At 42.5% G+C, this 20,216-nt stretch overlaps 1 protein-coding gene across 2 annotated transcripts; it reads left to right on the forward strand.

Annotated features, from left to right (window-relative positions):
• The first annotated feature begins 1,030 nt into the window (after positions 1-1,030).
• Positions 1,031-18,646, forward strand: hsd11b1lb (hydroxysteroid (11-beta) dehydrogenase 1-like b). Of its 2 annotated transcripts, XM_048164212.1 has the most exons (8): positions 1,031-1,183; positions 1,259-1,437; positions 3,641-3,771; positions 3,901-4,012; positions 4,923-5,014; positions 5,111-5,204; positions 7,154-7,319; positions 18,316-18,646. In XM_048164212.1, the coding sequence occupies exons 2-8, from the start codon at positions 1,362-1,364 to the stop codon at positions 18,500-18,502; spliced, it is 858 nt and encodes a 285-aa protein (XP_048020169.1). In that variant the 5' UTR covers positions 1,031-1,183; positions 1,259-1,361; the 3' UTR covers positions 18,503-18,646. The 2 variants fall into 2 exon arrangements, with proteins under 2 accessions (XP_048020169.1, XP_048020168.1); XM_048164211.1 differs by lacking the exon at positions 1,031-1,183 and having other exon boundaries at positions 1,190-1,437.
• Positions 18,647-20,216: the final 1,570 nt, after the last annotated feature.

Raw genomic sequence — 20,216 nt, forward strand, 5'->3', positions numbered from 1 at the left:
TTATGAAACTCTACAGTAATTTTATTAAAACGGTAAGGTTAATGAAAGTTTTAGGGCTTTTAACTATAATTACCAGTTAGGTCTGTATTTGATTGATTGTATAATTTATTTTATGTTTTAGGCTACTAATAGAAGTTATTTCATACTTCTCAAAATTTGAAAGCAATATAGGCTTACAAACATTTCATACATAAAACATAACGTAAATGTACTTGAAAAGATTGTTTCAAGTCGGGATATTTTTTTTTTTTAACGATGTGTTAAAGCAGAATTGTGTTGTAAATGTGTACAAATTGTCATGAGAGTGACCTAGTGCTATTTTTTATTTGTTTTATTAATATTTTGAATTAACTTTTCTTTTTTATTTAGTTTTTAGTTTTCATGTTAAATTTAGTTTAATTTTTAGTAATTTTGTCATGTGCTTTTGTCAATATTGCTATTTATGTTTAATTTAATTTTATTTCAGTTTTAGTTTTTATTAATTTCCAGTTAATAATTTTAGTGCTTCAACTTAAACTTATTTCAGTTTATTGCCAAGGCAACATGTCTAATTTTCGTTTAGTTCAAGTTTTTCAACTAATATGTATTTTATTTCATTTCAGCTGTATTTCAATTAACAGAAATGTTTTAAATAGTTCTAGTTAATGATAACCCTGATTTTGATCCGTATGCTATGCATGAATCTAGGGCTGGGCGATATATCGCATGCGATTCTCACGCGCATTTCGTCAGTAAAGCCGGTTCCCTGATTACCGCTAAATCGCCATCACCTGCTTTCAAATGGAGCGCCTTTTAATAAACAGAGCCGTAGTTCACTGATAAGCCACGCAAAATCGGGTTCATTATCGAAGTCGATTCATCTTCGATTCATTCATCTGCGTGGCTTCTCCGTGAACTACGGCTTTGTCTATTAAAAGGCGCTCCATTTGAAAGCAGGTGATGGCGATTTAGCGGTAATCAGGGAACCGGCTTTACTGACGAAATGCGCGTGAGAATCGCATGCGATATATCGCCCAGCCCTACATGAATCTATGAACTGTAAATGTTTTAGCTATTTAAAATGTCTCACAGAACGATAGAGCAGTTTGAATTTTCTACCAATTATGCATCAGTTTTTTCTTCTTTCATCTGTTTGGAAATGTAAACAGCACTTCCAGACCTTCAGCCTAGTGAGCAGTGAACTGTGGGTCATCATCCAGAATGTCAGGCAGGTTAAAATTGGTGATCAGTCATGCTTTATGACTCTCTGTATCTGCAGTAGGTGTAACACATGCAGACGGAAGTGTTTTCAGACGGGACATTTCTCAATGCGCTCGCACAGGATTCAGACGCCAAGCTTTTGATCGAGGATAGCAGTGAAAATGAAGGCATATTTGAGTATTTTTCTGCTGAGCGCTGCTCTCACGGCCTACATGTGGCGAGATACGTTTGATCCAGGTCAGGACAACAGCTTCACAATAATATGCTCATTTTTATTATTGCATGCCATCTCTTCAGATATTCTAGTTCTTTTATGTTGAATGTGTAATAAAAAAACATATACAGTAGCCTACTTTGAGAAATCCTGAAAATGAGTTTTAAAGCTATTTGTGTGGGCAGTTTATATATTTGCACAATCTAGCATTAGAAATGAAAACTAACCAAGAATAAACAAAGAAAGCCTTGCGTTTTCCAAAGGCATTCATATTTTGTAGATGGTTTAAACACAGGCTTTGTTACCAGACTTAAACTATAAATACGTAAACTTAAAATGTTTGCAAGTATTTCACAAGAACATTAACCAGATAAAAGATTATATTGGCATCTTGTCATGAAAACTGTTGGCAGACTCATTTATTATGGTTATGTAACTCGTTTATATGAACATAACCTTGGTGAAAATACATGGCGATGATCTAGAGATTATAACTTATGTAGTTACTGAATTGTTTGAAAAACAGAATTGAAGCTGTCTTTATGTAATATTTAATATAAACTGAGCTGTGTGTGTGTGTGTATATGTATATATGTATATATATATATATATATATATATATATATATATATATATATATATATATATATATATACACACAGCTCAGTTTTATTCAGAGGCCCTTACTGTGGAAAAATATGCAATTTGGTGCATTTACTGATATTTATATGGCCAAAAAGTAAGATGAAATTTTGATAATAATGTAAATCAATGAAGTCTTTATAACAGTATAGCAGACTACTGACATAAAATGCATATAAATATCAGTCGTCACTCTATATGTCCAATAATGTCATAGTAAGTTGATATTTAAATGCTTATTTTTATGAATAAAGCTCTGTAATGCAATACAATGAGAGTGAAGGTAAAAGCCTGATGGATCATATTTGATACTCGCATGATTTTTCTAAAAAATGATGTATTGATAATCAAATAAAGTTGCTTCAGTCCAGTAAGTGTTCATCTTGAAATATTACTACCAATATAAAAGATAATTTTATGATTACTTTATAAAAATGGGTAAAGATTTCACAGCAAAAAGACACGTTTTTACATTTATACTAAACAGCCTTTTACTTGCCTTCTGTCGTCCGATTGATAGTTTATACTTATTTTTTTTAGCATGTAGATTGTGTCCAACAGGGTTTTCAGCATTTTGATCATGTTTATAATTTAGAGGCCTTAAAAATGCATGGATAAAACATGATACAGTAGGCTTTATATGGATTAGTTCACCCAAAAATGAAAGTTCTGTCAGTAATTACTCGCCCTCATGTCGTTCCAAACCCATTCATCTTCAGAACACAAATGAAGCTATTTTTGATGATATCTGAAAGCTTTCTGACGCTCCATTGACAACTACCACTTTCAAGGCCCAGAAAGGCAGTAAAGACATCATTAAAGTAATCCATGTGACTCCATGTGACCTTTATGAATTGACATGAGTGCTTTGTTTGTACACACAAACAAACACACACACACACACACACATTTTTTAAAAAATTTTTTTTTTACCAATTTAATATTTTCATATTTAAAACAACATGAGGGTGAGTACTTAATGACACAATTTTTTTAATTTTAGAGTGAACTAAGCCTTTAAAGGATTAGTCCACTTTCAAATAAAAATTTCCTGATAATTTACTCGCCCCATGTCATCCAAGATGTCCATGTCCTTCTTTCTTCAGTCCAAAAGAAATTACATACGTTTTAACATAGACGCTAGTCTTGAACTAGCTCTCTTCTTCTTCTTCTTTATTAGAATTCCGGCAGTGTAGACGCTGCTGAAGGCAGTATTCCTCGTCAGACACTTATTCCTCGTCTGGTATCATTTAAAGCCCTTTAAAGCTGCACTGAAACTGTAATTTTGACCTTCAACCGTTTGGGGCCAATTGAAGTCCACTATAAGGAGAATAATCCTGGAATGTTTTCATCAAAAACCTTCATTTCTTTTCGACTGAAGAAAGAAGGACATGGACATCTTGGATGACATGGGGGTGAGGAAATTATCAGGAAAGTGGACTAATCCTTTAAGTTGCTTCTAACCGTTATGTTTTAACCTTTGTTGGAGTTCAAGCCTTAATAAATCCTATGATCAAGTGGTGGGTTGGTTAAGAATTACATGTCCTGGATTACACTGAGAGACCAGTGTGTTCTTCAACATAGAATCAGTTCGGGGGACCCGAGTGTTGATCACAGGGGCCAGTTCAGGGATCGGGGAGCAGATGGCCTACCATTACTCAAAGTTTGGAGCTCAGATCATCATCACTGCGAGACGATTAGAGGCTTTAAAAAAGGTTAGTTCCATGTATTTACCTTGTATTAACAAGTACTTTCTTAATTAAGTACACTGTAAGTACACGTACTGTAAAATAAAGTGCAGCCAAAAGTTTGATGAGCAAATGAAAGTGTGCTGTGATGTTCAGGTGGCACAGAAGTGTGTGAAACTGGGTGCAAAGAAGATTATGTACATGACCGGAGACATGTCTGACCCCGCTGACCCCGAGAGAGTTGTCAAATATGCTGTGGAAAAACTGGGTGAGAAATGATTCAATGTATTATGCAATATATACATTACCAGTCAATAAAAATTGGAATAATTACGATTTTGTCAGGGTTTTTGAAAGGTCTCACCATGGCTGCATTTATTTGATCAAAAATACAGAAAAACAGCAATATTGTGAAATATTATTACAATTTATATGAATATGTTTTAAAATGTAATTTGTTTCTGTGATCAAAGCTGAATTTTCAGCATCATTACTCCAGTCTTCAGTGTCACATGATCCTTCAGAAATCATTCTAATATACTGATTTGCTATCAATTATTATTTGTGCTCAATTATTAATAATGGTTCTTATTTGAATCAGTTGAAAATGGTTTTTGCTGCTTAATATTGTTTTGGTGGGAAACAATAGGACATTAGTTTCAGGATATATGAATAGAAAGTTAAAAAAACATTTATAATCTGAAATAGAAATCTTTTGTAAATGTTTTCACTGTCACTTTTTAAACTATTTAAGATGTCCTTGCTTGCTGAATAAAAGTATTTGTTTGTTTGTTTCTTTCTTTTAAATCGCTCATCCCAAACTTTTGAAAGCCAGTGTATCACTTTTTCAACATTGATAATAATCATAAATGTTTCTTGAGCAGCAAATCATCATATTAGAATGATTTCTGAAGGATCATGTGACACTGAAGACTGGAGGAATGATGCTGAAAATTCAGCTTTGATCACAGGAATAAATTACATTTTAAAATATATTCACATAGAAAACAGTTCTTTTAAATTTTAATAATATTTCACAATATTACTGTTTTTACTGTGTTTTTGATCAAATAAATGCAGCTTTTGTGAGCATAAGAGACTTCTTTCAAAAATGAATTATTCCTGAATTATTCCAAACTTTTGTCTGGTAGTATATATCATGTGTTTGTGTCCTGCAGGTGGACTGGACTTTCTAGTGTTGAATCATGTTGGAAACACCAACGTTGAGTTGTGGAACAGAGACGCAGACCACGTCAGGTCAATCATGCAGGTGAAGAACGTGAGAGAATGGCTTTCTGTGCTTTTGTTGCGCCGGTGTTACAACATGTGGATTTCTTCATTTTCTTTTCACACTGATTCGTTGCAGGTGAATTTTGTGAGTTACGTGCAGATGACCGGAGCAGCACTTCCTGTGCTGGAAAAATCTGCCGGCTCCATCATTGTAATTTCCTCATTGGCAGGTGAGTGTAACTTTGCTAGTGCATGTTTAGTTAAAATAAATTTTTTCTAAATTTAACTTAAAAGTTAAAAGCACCTCTATGATTCAGGCAGAGTTGCAGGTCCCGCAACCCCCCCCCCCACCATATGAGAAAAAATGACAGACAAAAGCATTTCATGCAATGTGACTGCAATTACTTCATTATCTCTGTTATATTTTACATTTAACATCTCATATTTCACGCGTAATAGTCTATTTATAAACACATTCTATCGACCACTATCCACACGTTCTATCTCTAATGAAATACTTTTAAGTATGTAACTAAACCACCAGTAGGTGGCAGCAAACCATTTCATCATGCTGCGTCCCAATTCGCATACTATCCGTCCTAAATAGTATTCGAAAAAAGAATTAATATGTCCCAAATCGTAGTACTGTATGTTGAAATGAGTATTCCAAAGATACCCGGATGGTCTACTTTTTCCAGTTAGAATTTGAAGTGCAGATCCGTGCACACTTCTAACGGCTAATATTGCCCATAACACATTGTGCTGTGGACGAGGATTCGATTAGAACTACAAATACGAATAAAACGTGTCAAAAAACTACAAACATGACGGATATGCAAGACCGACGGTTAAGAAGAGCGGTTAAGATAAAGGGGCTTTAAATGTTTAATAATCAGTATAACCTGACGAAAAGATATTTATTAAATGTTATCCACATTATATTTCATTTGCAACAGTATTGTGAGCTTTTATAACGATGCGTTTGGTCATTAACTTTTAAATGCATCATTATGCAAAGATGAGGAGAGTTTTCTGCATGAAAGACCCATGACTGGCAGATAAACGTGCGACTACATTTCTCTCCGAAACGGTAGGAAATTAAATTTAATTGAATGTTGAGGATTTTATCTGTGACAAGATGATTGACAGGACAGTTTAAACTGTTACAGGTTGCGTAGCTAAGCGACAGAACGTCAGTATGTCCCAAAGCTTGCATACTCTTCTGCTACACACTCAAAAGTATGTACTTTATCTTTACAAAAACAGTACATACTTTTAGGACATAGTATAAGTAGGCGAATTGGGATGCAGCAATTGTCTCAACGAGTGAGTCATTGAATCATTCAGTCAAATGATTCGTTTAAAGTGGCTGATTCATTCGGGGACAAAGCAGTGTCCGAAATCACATACTCTCGAGATAGAAACTTATTTTGAATAAGTAATTACTTCACGACTGCTAAAAAGTGTTCTATCTATGAGTGTGTGTAGTATGAATGTAATCTGGACGTACTTCGTTCGCCATGTTGTCACTATCATGTGACCTACCAGCGCCAGCTGCATCGCTTCACTGCCATTCACAAATCCTCTCCTGTGTCCATCGTATGCACACTTCAGAATCTCGCCGGAAGTAGTAGGTCTACTCTTTTATGAGTACTGTGAATTCAGACATTCTTCTTTTGTCACCTACTATATAGTAGGGAAGTATGTGATTTCGGATGCAGCTTTATGAGTGAGTCGATGAGTCATTCATTAGAATGATTCATTCAAAAACTAACAAAACATTACTGTGTTGCTCTGAGATGCACAATGGCTGTGGATTTGTTTGAAATTATTTTAACTGGTGAAATTGAGCAAAAACAGACAATATCCTAAAATGTAAGTCACCCAATAGTAACTTCTTTTTTACTGAATTGTTAAATCAATATGACACTTCAAACGTGACGATATTCGGGAAAACCGCACTCTTGCTTGTGTGGCATTGCTTAGCTATCCATTGTAAATATTAAAAATAAGAACTCACACAGAGACGTTTTTTTACATTTTTATTTTCTTTTTGGTGCCATTTTTGTGAACTGGGATGCAGTTTTTTGTGTAAGGCCATTTGTTGACTGAACTTTAGTGCCACTCACATTCAGTTATAAATGACTAAAGGTTAATGCTGTTTTCCTCCCTGATTCAGGTAAGTTGGCGAGTCCACTTGTGGCTCCGTACACCTCTACTAAGTTTGCGATGAACGGATTCTTCGGAGCACTGCAGAGTGAACTGGCAATCCAGAAGAGCAATGTGTCTGTGTCCATCATGATCCTCGGAATGATCGACACAGAGTCGGCTATGAATAAGCTCAGGTTTGTTTTCCACTACAGACAGAATTGATGACACTGACTAACTTTATCACCATTGCAAACTATCCCTTTTTAATGATAATCACCTTCATCAAGTAAATTATAATTGGTTAGGATCTTACAACTATTTTCTTGAATCAACATTTCTATCATATAGCAAACAGTATCTCATGTTTAATAAATGCTACAGACCTCTGAATTTAGTTTACTTCTTAAATGTTACATCAGGTTGCTGGTTCCCTTTCAGTCGGTCACGTTCGACGTACGTCAGTAGTGACCGACGAATTGGGATATCGCTAGAGAGCCCCTATCAGCTTCGAGAAGACTAAAACAAGCCAATGAACATTGGCGTGCGATATTTGCATAACGCACCCCTCCCCATCCGGGGCATATAAAAGGGTGAGGAGATGCAATCGCACTCTGTCTTTCGCTTCGGAGCCAAGCTTTGGTGTCCTACGGCTGAGAAGATCTTCAAAAAAAGAAGAAAACAGCACACTCTTACCGTGTTTGGCGCTACGACACTGCAGCGAGTCCACGAGCTTCCGGGTCCGGGCAGCAACATCGGCTGTGAGACAGCGTTCCGCTGTAATCCCAACATTGTTTGGTCTGCGATTTGGCCGGGTCCTGTGTGTGTGTGTTTAACACACTTCGTGACACTCCCTGTGTGTCTCATTCACAAAAGAGCTGTGAGTTTCCCCCTCTATTAGACTTTACAGACGAACCCTGCATCTGGGGAGATGGCATTTCGTCTGTGCGCTACTGGATGTGGTCGTTCCCTGGTCCTTGCTGATGGGCACGATCGCTGTATCACGTGCTTGGGCGTTCAGCACGCTGAGGCCGCGTTTGTAGATGGTTCATGTTCTCATTGTGGGAACATGACTATCGCGGTGCTGAGGTCGAGACTTTCGTTCCTTGGTTCTCAGGGAGCGGGGGTCCCCTCCCCTATGCCCCGTGCGGCCGTTTTCTCTGGCTTCGGTCGGAGTGACGGTTCGTCGGCGTGTAGGCAGGGTGACTTGAGGGTCACGGTTAGGGCTTCCCCCTGCCGCCTCTACAGCACCGCAGCCAGTGGTGTTACCGCCGTGTCACGCCGGGCCCTCTTCGGAGCGTCCGGTATTGTCCTTCGGTGCACCTGCGGAGGACCAGATGTCCATCACGGTATCGGAAGGCGAGCACGAGTCCTCGGGGGAGGATGACTCGGCTGAGCCCCCGTCTCATGGCGTGGCGGCTGTGGCCGAGTCGGATCCTGAGTTGATGGCTGTGCTTTCCCGGGCAGCCGAGAGCGTCGGGCTCGCGTGGAACCCTCCACCCTGTCCCGGCCCCTCTCGGCTTGACGATTGGTACCTCGGGGCGGGCCGCGCTGGTCCTCAGCATCCCGCCTTTCTTCCCGGAGGTGCACGACGAGGTGACCAGGTCTTGGCGGACGCCGTATATTGTGTTCGTTCGAGACCAGGCCCCTCGTCCGCCTTCACCACCCTGGATGGCGGAGAGGCTAAAGGCTATACGGGGATCCCTCCAGTCGAACGGTCTGTAGCGATGCAGCTGTGCCCTACGGCCGCCGGCTGGCGTGGTGACCCACGCCTTCCGTCCCGGGCCTGTAAGTTTTCTTCCTCTCTGACGGAGAAGGCTTATAGAGCTTGTGGGCAGGCAGCCTCCGCCCTGCATGCCATGGCCCTTTTGCAAGTATACCAGGCAAAAGCGTTATCGGAGATGCCGCAGGGTGGTCTTGACCAACATCTGTTGGGGGAGTTGCGCGCTGCCACCGATCTCGCCCTCCGGGCGACTAAAGTGACAGCACGCTCCGTTGGTCAAGCGATGGCTACTATGGTAGTCCAGCAGCGCCATCTATGGCTAAACCTGGCTGACATGAGGGAAGCCGATAAATATCGGTTCCTGGACTCCCCCGTGTCCCAGGCTGGCCTATTCGGCGACGCGGTGGAGAGCTTCGCCCAACAGTTCTCCGCTGCCCAGAAGCAGGCTGAGGCGATTAAACACGTCTTGCCCCGCCGGCCCGCTGCTGCCTCCACCCCGCCGGCGGCGCAACCTCAGCCTGCTCGTCGCCGAGGGCGCCCACCCGCGTCGTCCTCCACCCCTGCTAAGTTGGCCAAGCAGCAGCCTCCACCAGCCAAACAGCAGGGAGCCGGCGCCGGCCGGGGCGCCCAGCCCGCTCAAGCCAAGCCAGGTGGCAAGAGGTCGAGGAAGTCGCGATCCTGAAGCGGGCGACCTGGAGGAGGAAGTTGCAGCTCTTCGGGGGGGATTCCATCTGCCCCTCCACTCCCGGGGGAGGGCCGGGAGAAATTTGTTGTGTCTGTCCCGCCGCTGGCTCTCCGGAGTCCAGCGGTACCCACCTTTTCACAGAAAGAGCTGTTTCCCTTCCATCCTCCAGGTCACAAGAGGGCGCGGTTGTCAGGACCCGGGGCTCTGCCTCGGTGTCCGCAGCCCCCTCTCATTTCGCCAGTGGGGGGCGCCCCGATGGTGCAGGCCGTACCACGTGTACTGTCTCCCATCGGTGCTGTCACCCCGCAGAATCTGACTCCACTTCGGGCCGCTGCGCTGTCCGAGTCGAGTCCCAGTATTCTGCCTTGCTGCCCCACTTCCGGTGCACCTGTGGTGCCCTTGGTCCCGCTCGTTCGGTGTCTGGAAGCCTGGTTAGCGCTTCCCAGCCCGTCCCGCTGGCTCATCCGCACTATCAGGCTCGGCTATGCGATTCAGTTCGCCCGGCGTCCCCCGGTGTTCAGAGGTGTCCACTACACTCAGGTGTCACTGGACAGCGCTCCTGTTCTTCGGGCGGAGATTGCTGTCCTCCTGGCGAAGGGTGCAATCGAGCCGGTCCCTCCAGCCGATATGAAGTCAGGGTTTTACAGTCCCTACTTCATTGTACCGAAGAAAGGAGGTGGGTTACGGCCAATCTTGGATCTGCGAGTCCTGAATCGGTCCCTTCACAGGCTGCCGTTCAGGATGTTGACGCAGAAACGCATTTTTCAATGCATCCGTCCCCAAGATTGGTTCGCAGCAATAGACCTGAAGGACGCATACTTTCATGTCTCGATTCTGCCTCGTCACAGACCCTTCCTATGGTTTGCGTTCGAGGGTCGGGCATATCAGTACAAAGTCCTGCCCTTCGGGCTGGCCCTGTCTCCCCGCGTCTTTACGAAGGTTGCGGAGGCGGCCATTGTTCCCCTCAAGGAACAAGGCGTTCGTATTCTCAACTATCTCGACGACTGGCTTATTCTAGCCAGTTCGCGGGAGCAGTTGAGCGAACACAGGGATCTGGTGTTGGCTCACCTCAGCCGGTTGGGTCTTCGGGTCAACTGGGACAAGAGCAAACTCTCCCCCGGGCAGAGGATCTCTTATCTCGGTATGGAACTGGACTCGGTCGCCCTAACTGCGCAACTCACAGAGGAACGCGTCCAGTCGGTGTTGAACTGCCTGAGTGCGCTCAAGTGCAGGACAGCGGCCCCACTGAAAATGTTTCAGAGGCTCCTGGGGCATATGGCATCCGCAGCCGCAGTCACGCCGCTCGGATTGCTTCATATGAGGCCGCTCCAACACTGGCTCCACGGCCGGGTCCCGAGATGGGCGTGGCAACGCGGCACGTTCCGTGTTTCTGTGACACTGAGCTGCCGCCGTGCCCTCACTCGATGGTCAGACCCCTCGTTCCTGCGGGCAGGAGTTCCCCTCGAACAGGTGTCCAGGCATGCTGTGGTTCACACAGACGCCTCGACCTCAGGGTGGGGCGCCACGTACAACGGGCATGCAGCCTCAGGTCTTTGGACGGGGCCTCAGCTGCATTGGCATATCAATTGCCTCGAGTTGCTGGCAGTTCGTCTTGCGCTGGGCCGCTTCAAGGAGCTGTTGTCAGGCAAGCACGTTCTAGTCCGCTCAGACAACATCGCGACCGTAGCGTACATCAATCATCAAGGTGGTCTACGCTCCCGCCGCATGTCGCAACTCGCCCGCCATCTCTTGTTATGGGGTCAGAAGCATCTGAGGTCGCTTCGTGCCATTCATGTCCCGGGTGTGCTCAACCGTGCAGCCGACGAGCTCTCACGGCAGCCTCCACTTGCGGGCGAATGGTGGTCCAGCTGATTTGGCATTACTTCGGCGAGGCTCAGATAGATCTGTTTGCCTCCCAGGAGAATGCTCAGTGCCAGTGGTTCTATTCCCTGACCGCAGGTACCCTCGGCACGGATGCACTGCACACAGTTGGCCCCGGGGTCTGCGCAAGTATGCGTTTCCCCCAGTGAGCCTTCTTACTCAACTCTTGTGCAAGCTCAGGGAGGATGGGGAGCAGGTCTTGCTGGTGGCCCCTTATTGGCCCACCCGGACTTGGTTTTCGGACCTGATGCTCCTCACGACAGCCCCTCCCTGGCCCATTCCTCTGAGGAAGGATCTTCTGACTCAGAGAGGGGGCACCCTGTGGCACCCGCGTCCCGACCTGTGGAACCTCCACGTGTGGTCCCTGGACGGGATGCGGAGGTTCTAAGTGATCTCCCGCAAGCGGTTGTAGACACTATCACTTCCGCAAGAGCTCCTTCCACTAGGAGTCTCTATGCGTTGAAGTGGAACCTGTTCGTTGACTGGTGCTCTTCTCACCCGATCATGCTCGGTCAGATCCGTGCTTTCCTTCCTGCAGGAGGGGTTGGAGCGAAGGCTGTCTCCCTCCACCCTCAAAGTGTATGTTGCCGCCATTGCCGCACATCACGATGCAGTTGATGGGAAGTCCTTGGGGAAGCACGATCTGGTCGTCAGGTTCCTGAGGGGAGCGAGGAGACTGAATCCGCCTCGTCCCCCTCCATACCCTCTTGGGATCTCTCCTTAGTTCTTTCATCCCTTCGGCGTCATCCCTTCGAGCCCTTGCAATCAGTCGAGTTAAAAGTACTGTCCCTTAAGACCGTCCTCCTGGTTGCATTGGCCTCGCTCAAGAGGGTAGGGGACCTGCATGCATTTTCGGTCGACGAATCGTGCCTGGAATTCGGGCCTGGTGATTCTCACGTTATCTTGAGACCCCGGCCTGGATATGTGCCCAAGGTTCCTACCACTCCCTTCAGAGATCAGGTAGTGAACCTGCAAGCGCTGCCTTCGGAGGAGGCAGACCCAGCCCTGGCTTTGCTCTGTCCAGTCCGCGCTCTGCGCGTTTACGTGGATAGAACTCGAAGCTTCAGGACCTCAGAGCAGCTCTTTGTCTGTTACGGAGGCCAGCAGAAAGGGAAGGCTGTCTCCAAGCAGAGGATGGCCCACTGGATTGTGGATGCCATCGCCCTGGCTTATGATTCCCAGGGCGTGCCTTGCCCGTTCGGGTTGAGAGCCCACTCCACCAGAGGAGTGGCCTCTTCCTGGGCGTTGGCTCAGGGCGCCTCGCTGACAGATATCTGTAGAGCTGCGGGCTGGGCGACACCAAACACGTTTGCTAGGTTTTATAGCTTACGTGTGGAACCGGTTTCTTCCCGTGTACTCGCTTCCACGAGCCGGTAGACGCGTTGAACCTGTTCTATGTGTCGGCTTGCAATGCCATTCCCGCCCTCTGGGCTGGATACGTGCATCTTTGACTCCAGTCGTGTTCCCCGATCGGTGAACCCTGTCGAGTTCCTCCGCCTCCCCTTTCGGCTCGGACATTGCGGAGTGTCTGATGCCAGACCAACATCCATCTTCGATGTTGTCTGTTGGTTGGGTTCCATATGTTGCAATCCCTCTAAGTGAGTGACTCCATATGTGTATTGTCCACGGTTACTCCCTACGGTGAGCCCGTGTCTTCCCCTTAGCAGAGTTTCTGCTGTCACCTGCCAGATGAGTCTCCCCCTACTCAGGTGGAGCCATCCCAGGGACTCATATGCGTTCTGCCCTTCGGGCCAGGCCATATATTCCACGTAAATTCCTTCCCCACTGGGTGGGTAGTGGCTCCGCAGCGCCCCCCTTGGGTTCGCTTCCCCAGTGTAGTCTAGTTTTACTTAGTGGGTATATCGGAACAGCAGTAGACTTCCCGGCGTAAGCTCGCCCCTTCACCGTCCCAATTGGTGCGACGGGCGGCTGAGCTTGCGCTGGGCACTGGAAGGGGTTCGTAACTGTGGCGTTTTATTTGGGATCCCAATTCGTCGGTCACTACTGACGTACGTCGAACGTGACCGACTGAAAGGGAACGTCTCGGTTACGTATGTAACCCTCGTTCCCTGAAGGAGGGAACGGAGACGTACGTCCCGTCGCCACAGTTTCTGTACCCTCGCTGTTGTGCGGACACCAGTTGTCTCCTCAGCGAAAAACAGAGTGCGATTGCATCTCCTCCCCCTTTTATATGCCCCGGATGGGGAGGGGTGCGTTATGCAAATATCGCACGCCAATGTTCATTGGCTTGTTTTAGTCTTCTCGAAGCTGATAGGGGCTCTCTAGCGATATCCCAATTCGTCGGTCACTACTGACGTACGTCTCCGTTCCCTCCTTCAGGGAACGAGGGTTACATACGTAACCGAGACGTTTTTAATAATCATTATGTATTGGCATTTTATGGAATATCTTATCTTTAAAATGATAAGAATGGTTTATTTACATGAAAAACAATTTATTATTAATCATTATAGATATATAATATATATTAAAACATGAAATAGTTTAGTTCAATTGTTAGAAAACCCATTTCAACATTTGCTACAACATTAAAATCAAAAGTTGTATCTGTTAATATTATTTAACGGACTTAACGATAGATCAATGTGAACAAAGATTTCTAGCTCAACTAGTAATAACTAAAGGGACCTTATTGTAAAGTGTTACAGTTTTTATTATTATTAATTAAATGTTTGTTCTGTTAAAATGTTTCAAGGACATTGGTGCTGCGGTCCAAAATGCAATCAATGTTTCCATTCTATTCTGTACGTCACTCAAGATATTTTAGGAAGCAGTTTATGAACTAGTTTGTCCTCAGGCACATTTATCTTGTTACCTTGGTGATCTGTTATAGTGGACAGAACAATGTGCTAAACTTAACTAAAGTCTTGACACCAGACGCCACTCAGCTTCTCATGGATCATTCATAATCATTCTAGCAACTTCACACACACTGACACGACTGACTGAGTGAAGCTCAGGAACACGTCCGGGTCATATCTTTCATTTCTTTTTTTTCATAACAGATTTTCACCTGTCAATTCACCGATGTTTAGCATGTTTTTAATGTTGCTATTTCAGTGATGCATTTTTTTATTTTTTTTTTTTTTTTTTATAACCATGTATGAACATGATTTTCTCAAAAATACATTTTACATACGGGACATGCTGCTCACATATTATTGCAGCACAGTTTATGCTGAATTCAGTGTAATCAGACTTTTATAAATAACTAAAATAAGCAAAATAATTAAATTAATTAAAATAAGTTGTTTTCTATCTGAATATATTTAGCATCATTACTCCAGTCTTCAGTGTCACATGATCCTTCAGAAATCATTCTAATATGCTGCTCAAGAAACATCAATTCTGATTATTATAAGTGTTGAAAACATATTTTTGTGGAAACCATTATACATTTTTTTTTAAATATTCTTTTAGAAAGTTCAAAAGAACCACATTTATTTGAATTAAATCTTTTGTAACATTATGAATGTCTTTACTGGCACTTTTGATCAATTTAATGCATCCTTGATGAATAAAAGTATTAATTAAAAAAAAAAAAAAAACACACTGACCCCAAACTTTTGAATAGATATATGTATAAATGTGTCATATATATATATATATATATATATATATATATATATATATATATATATATATATATATATATATATATATATATATATATATATATATATATATATATATATATATATATATACACACACACGGGTTTCATAAGCATATTGTGTAAATGTACACAATATGCTTCAATATATGAGTCGGTTGTTTTATTTGTAATAACGCAATAACAAATGATGCCAAATTAGCCAGGCTACCGTAAGAAATGATGAACACATGGAAAAACAAGAGAGAACCAATGAAATGTTAATAACTGGTTATGTTGTAGACAATGCATGCTTTTACCTGAGCTTTTTTCATTTTTTTTTTTTTTTTTTTTTTTTTTTTTTTTTTGCATAGTAAAATAAAACCTGTAGCTGCAGTTTGCCTTTTTTATATCTTGTTATACCTTAATATACAAACCCGGTTCCAAAAAAGTTGGGACACTGTACAAATTGTGAATAAAAACGGAATGCCATAATTTACAAATCTCTTAAACTTATATTTTATTCACAATAGAATATAGATAACATATCAAATGTTGAAAGTGAGACATTTTGAAATGTCATGCCAAATATTGTCTCATTTTGGATTTCATGAGAGCTACACATTCCAAAAAAGTTGAGACAGGTAGCAATAAGAGGCCGGAAAAGTTAAATGTACGTATAAGGAACGGCTGGAGGACCAATTTGCAACTTATTAGGTCAATTAGCAACATGATTGGGTATTAAAAGAGCCTCTCAGAGTGGCAGTGTCTCTCAGAAGTCAAGATGGGCAGAGGATCACCAATTCTCCCATTGCTGCGGCGAAAAATAGTGGAGCAATATCAGAAAGGAGTTTCTCAGAGAAAAATTGCAAGGAGTTTGAAGTTATCATCATCTACAGTGCATAATATCATCCAAAGATTCAGAGAATCTGGAACAATCTCTGTGCGTAAGGGTCAAGGTCGGAAAACCATACTGGATGCCCGTGATCTTCGGGCCCTTAGACGGCACTGCATCACATACAGGAATGCTACTGTAATGGAAATCACAACATGGGCTCAGGAATACTTCCAGAAAACATTGTTGGTGAACACAACCCACCGTGCCATTCACCGATGCCGGCTAAAACTCTATAGGTCAAAAAAGAAGCCATATCTAAACATGATCCAGAAGCGCAGGCGTTTTCTCTGGGCCAAGGCTCATTTAAAATGGACTGTGGCAAAGTGGAAAACTGTTCTGTGGTCAGACGAATCAAAATTTGAAGTTCTTTGTAGAAAACTGGGATGCCATGTCATCCAGACTAAAGAGGACAAGGACAACCCAAGTTGTTATCAGCGCTCAGTTCAGAAGCCTGCATCTCTGATGGTATGGGGTTGCATGAGTGCGTGTGGCATGGGCAGCTTACACATCTGGAAAGGCACCATCAATGCTGAAAGGTATATCCAAGTTCTAGAACAACATATGCTCCCATCCAGACGTCGTTTCTTTCAGGGAAGACCTTGCATTTTCCAACATGACAATGCCAGACCACATACTGCATCAATTACAACATCATGGCTGCGTAGAAGAAGGATCCGGGTACTGAAATGGCCAGCCTGCAGTCCAGATCTTTCACCCATAGAAAACATTTGGCGTATCATAAAGAGGAAGTTGCGACAAAGAAGACCTAAGACAGTTGAACAACTAGAAGCCTGTATTAGACAAGAATGGGACAACATTCCTATTCCTAAACTTGAGCAACTTGTCTCCTCAGTCCCTAGACGTTTGCAGACTGTTATAAAAAGAAGAGGTGATGCCACACAGTGGTACCCATGGCCTTGTTTTTTGAGATGTGTTGATGCCATGAAATTTAAAATCAACTCTATTTTCCCTTAAAATGATACATTTTCTCAGTTTAAACATTTGATATGTAGGGCTGTAACGATATGCGATATGAAACCGAAATCGCGATACGCAGGTCCACGAACCTGTATCGCGATGTGAGAAGGCAGAATCGCGACACACCCCTTCCAACTCCCAGAGTTATCCTTCCTGTCCAGATCCAATGCTACCACATTTTTAAATTACTATAAGTATTAGGGGTGTAACGATTTATCGTAGATGGTGTGTCTCAATCAGCTCTCTAGTTCAGTAAGTGTTTCGGGCTCACATTGAATCTTGCAAGCAGGTTTAAACGTTTCTCATGTCAGTCTCTTGCATGGTCGCGTGAGAAAAGTCGTGGCTTTCTTTCACCGCAGTGCACAGCACCAGCTGTGCTCACAGAAAAGCAAAAGACGCTTGCGATGCTTTGCTTTAAGAAGTTCTGTGGGGCCGTTCACATATTGCGTCTTTTCCGCGTGCAAGTCAGTTATTATTTTCAAATGTAGCCGCGCGGCAGGCGCGCTCATAATGGGATCAACGCGGTCGCGACGCGCATGCAATTCTCAACTTCTCAGAATGCCGCAAGCGCACCGCAGGTCGTGTGACAAGAATCAACCGATCAGCTATGGCCTTTCCGTAACAAAACATCAAAAGCTCAGCCGAACAGCTGATCATAGCTGTACATGGTGTTTTTTATATCTTATCTCCATCAATATATCTCGTCGTAAAACTAATGCAAGGGCTAGAAATCATTTATCCTTTGCAGAAACATCCTGATCCTCTTGGAGAGCTCAGTTCATGGTTGCATAGCAACGACCGACGCCACGGGAGCGCAAGCGGTTTGGAAAGGAGAAGCGGTGCGGCCGCGCCTTCCACGCGTTTTTAGACGCGACATGTGAACGGCCCCTATTCATAATTCTAAGTTCATGTTAAATTTAACATTTTTTTTCAGTGACAGACAGCCCTATTCAACTGTTAATTTGAATACAGAAGGTTTTTATTAAAATTTTATATTTATTTATTTTATTGAAATGTGATCTTGTATGTACAACAAGGAAAATTATTGAAATTTGTTCATGTTTTTTTAATAAATCTTGTTTGAATTTCAGTTTCATTTTGTTCAAAATATCGTGATACGTATCGTATCGTGAACTCCGTATCGAGATACGTATCGTATCGTGACCTGAGCGTATCGTTACACCCCTATTGATATGTCATCTATGTTGTATTCTGAATAAAATATTGAAATTTGAAACTTCCACATCATTGCATTCTGTTTTTATTCACAATTTGTACAGTGTCCCAACTTTTTTGGAATCGGGTTTGTAGTTTGGCTGACGCTTTTAATCCAAAACAACTTGATTATGGGATGAAAATGACCTGGATGTGTTTTACATGAGAATCACTATTCTCTCTCTCAAATCTTTCTGCAGAGGACACAACACGTTCACCGCCTATCCTGCCAGTGAAGCTGCTCTGAGCATCATCAAAGCCGGGGCGACCCGTCAGAAAGAGGCCTTCTACCCCTGGTTCCACTATTTCACCTGCCTGATTAACAACATCTTCCCCTTTGTGAAAGATCTTATGCTGGTAGGCCTTAGCACGGAGAAAAAGGACTAAAATGTGTGTAATTCAGAGTTTCAGACATTAACAGGATTTTTTTTATTATTTTGTGAGAACATATGTATTGTGACGAGTGCTCTTGAGTCAACTTTTGCCTAGGGTTGGTTAGGAAATAAAGGACAACAGGCCATTCTTCATATCATTATTTTTTATCAATTGTATTGTATTTGTACTCTAATTTATAGACCCAAATATACAAGCCAATCCTTGTAAATAATACTAAAATACAACCAATTCATTTTAAAATCAATTAAGAACAAATATAGGTAACACTTAACAATAAAGTTTCATTAGTTAAAGGTGACCTATTATTCACAAGATGTAATGTAAGTCTCTGGTGTCTCCAGAATGTGTCTGTGAAGTTTCAGCTCAAAATCCCCCACAGATCATTTATTATAGCTTGTCAAATTTGCACCTATGTGGGTGTGAGCAAAAACACGCTGTTTTTGTGTGTGTCCCTTTAAATGCAAATGAGCTGCTGCTCCTGGCCCCCTTTCCAGAAGAGGGCGGAGCTTTAACAGCTGAAGAATCAGCCAAAATGACAATTGTTCAAACCGGAGTTGACACTGATGGAGAGATTTAGGAAGAAGTTACAACTTTTAGAATGAAACTGGACGTTTCTGAATGGTTTGTGGATAAATTGATGTAGTTGCTGTGGAGTTGATTCAACTCATCCACTAGCATGTGCCGTCATGTTCATCTTTTGTGTTGAATTGACCCTCGTTCGTGAAGCAGTCCGGCGTAAAATGACGGCATGACAACAACACTCTACTACAACAACTCTTCCTCTTCTCTAAAGCAGCCCAACATGGCCTCACCCCCTTTGTTGTGTGTTCTCGGGGGCGGGGTTTATGTAAATTCTGGGGTTTGCGATGTCACCAACCCGGGAAGAAGCTCATTTTAGTCCCTACCAGCCGTTTGTTGTTGTCCTTAAAAAGCGATTTCTGTAAAAGAAAATATCTCTCTTTGCATTGAACTTTGAGCATCGTAACTTCGCAGATGTTGTTTATGCTCAAACAGCAACATTACACACTAACTAAAGTTAAAAAAGTGAAATCATAATCAACCACCCCTTTAACATGAACTAAGAATGAACAATACTTCTACCATTTATAAGATCAAAAGTTAGACCTGTTAACATTAATGCACTGTGAACATGGACATTAACATTTTTATTAACTAACATTGATAAAGGCTATTAAATGCTGTAAATTTATATTGCTTATCATAGTTCATGTTAATGCATCAACTGATATTAACAAATGACACCTTACTGTAAAGTGTTACCCAAATAACATTCAGCACAAGATGAACAAAATGCTTTTAATCACAATTATGGAACTATTTTCACATTTTCTTTCTTAGACTTCTGAAAGAGCTACTTCTTAATTATTAAATTGTTTTTGTATTAATTTGTCTGACATTTTCAGTTAACTTTTGAACTCCACCAAGACTCTATATGAGCTGGGGATTTTCAGTGTTATTAAATCGAGTCTGTGATTCTATATGTCTGTATCCGCAGTCTTTGTATTAAAACAAATGCTGAAATAATAGCACCGTCCTTTAAGCTTTAAGATTTTTTAAAACATAAAAAATCTCGTTCCTGTGTGATTTTTTTTTTTTTTTTTTTTTTTTTTTTTCTTCTAAAAAAGAAATCTAAATGGAGAGCCAGTTTCCCATGAGCGGCTGAACCACTGAAGCATGTGAAATG

The sequence above is a fragment of the Megalobrama amblycephala genome, linkage group LG17 (assembly GCF_018812025.1).
Source record: "Megalobrama amblycephala isolate DHTTF-2021 linkage group LG17, ASM1881202v1, whole genome shotgun sequence".
Taxonomy (NCBI): domain Eukaryota; kingdom Metazoa; phylum Chordata; class Actinopteri; order Cypriniformes; family Xenocyprididae; genus Megalobrama; species Megalobrama amblycephala.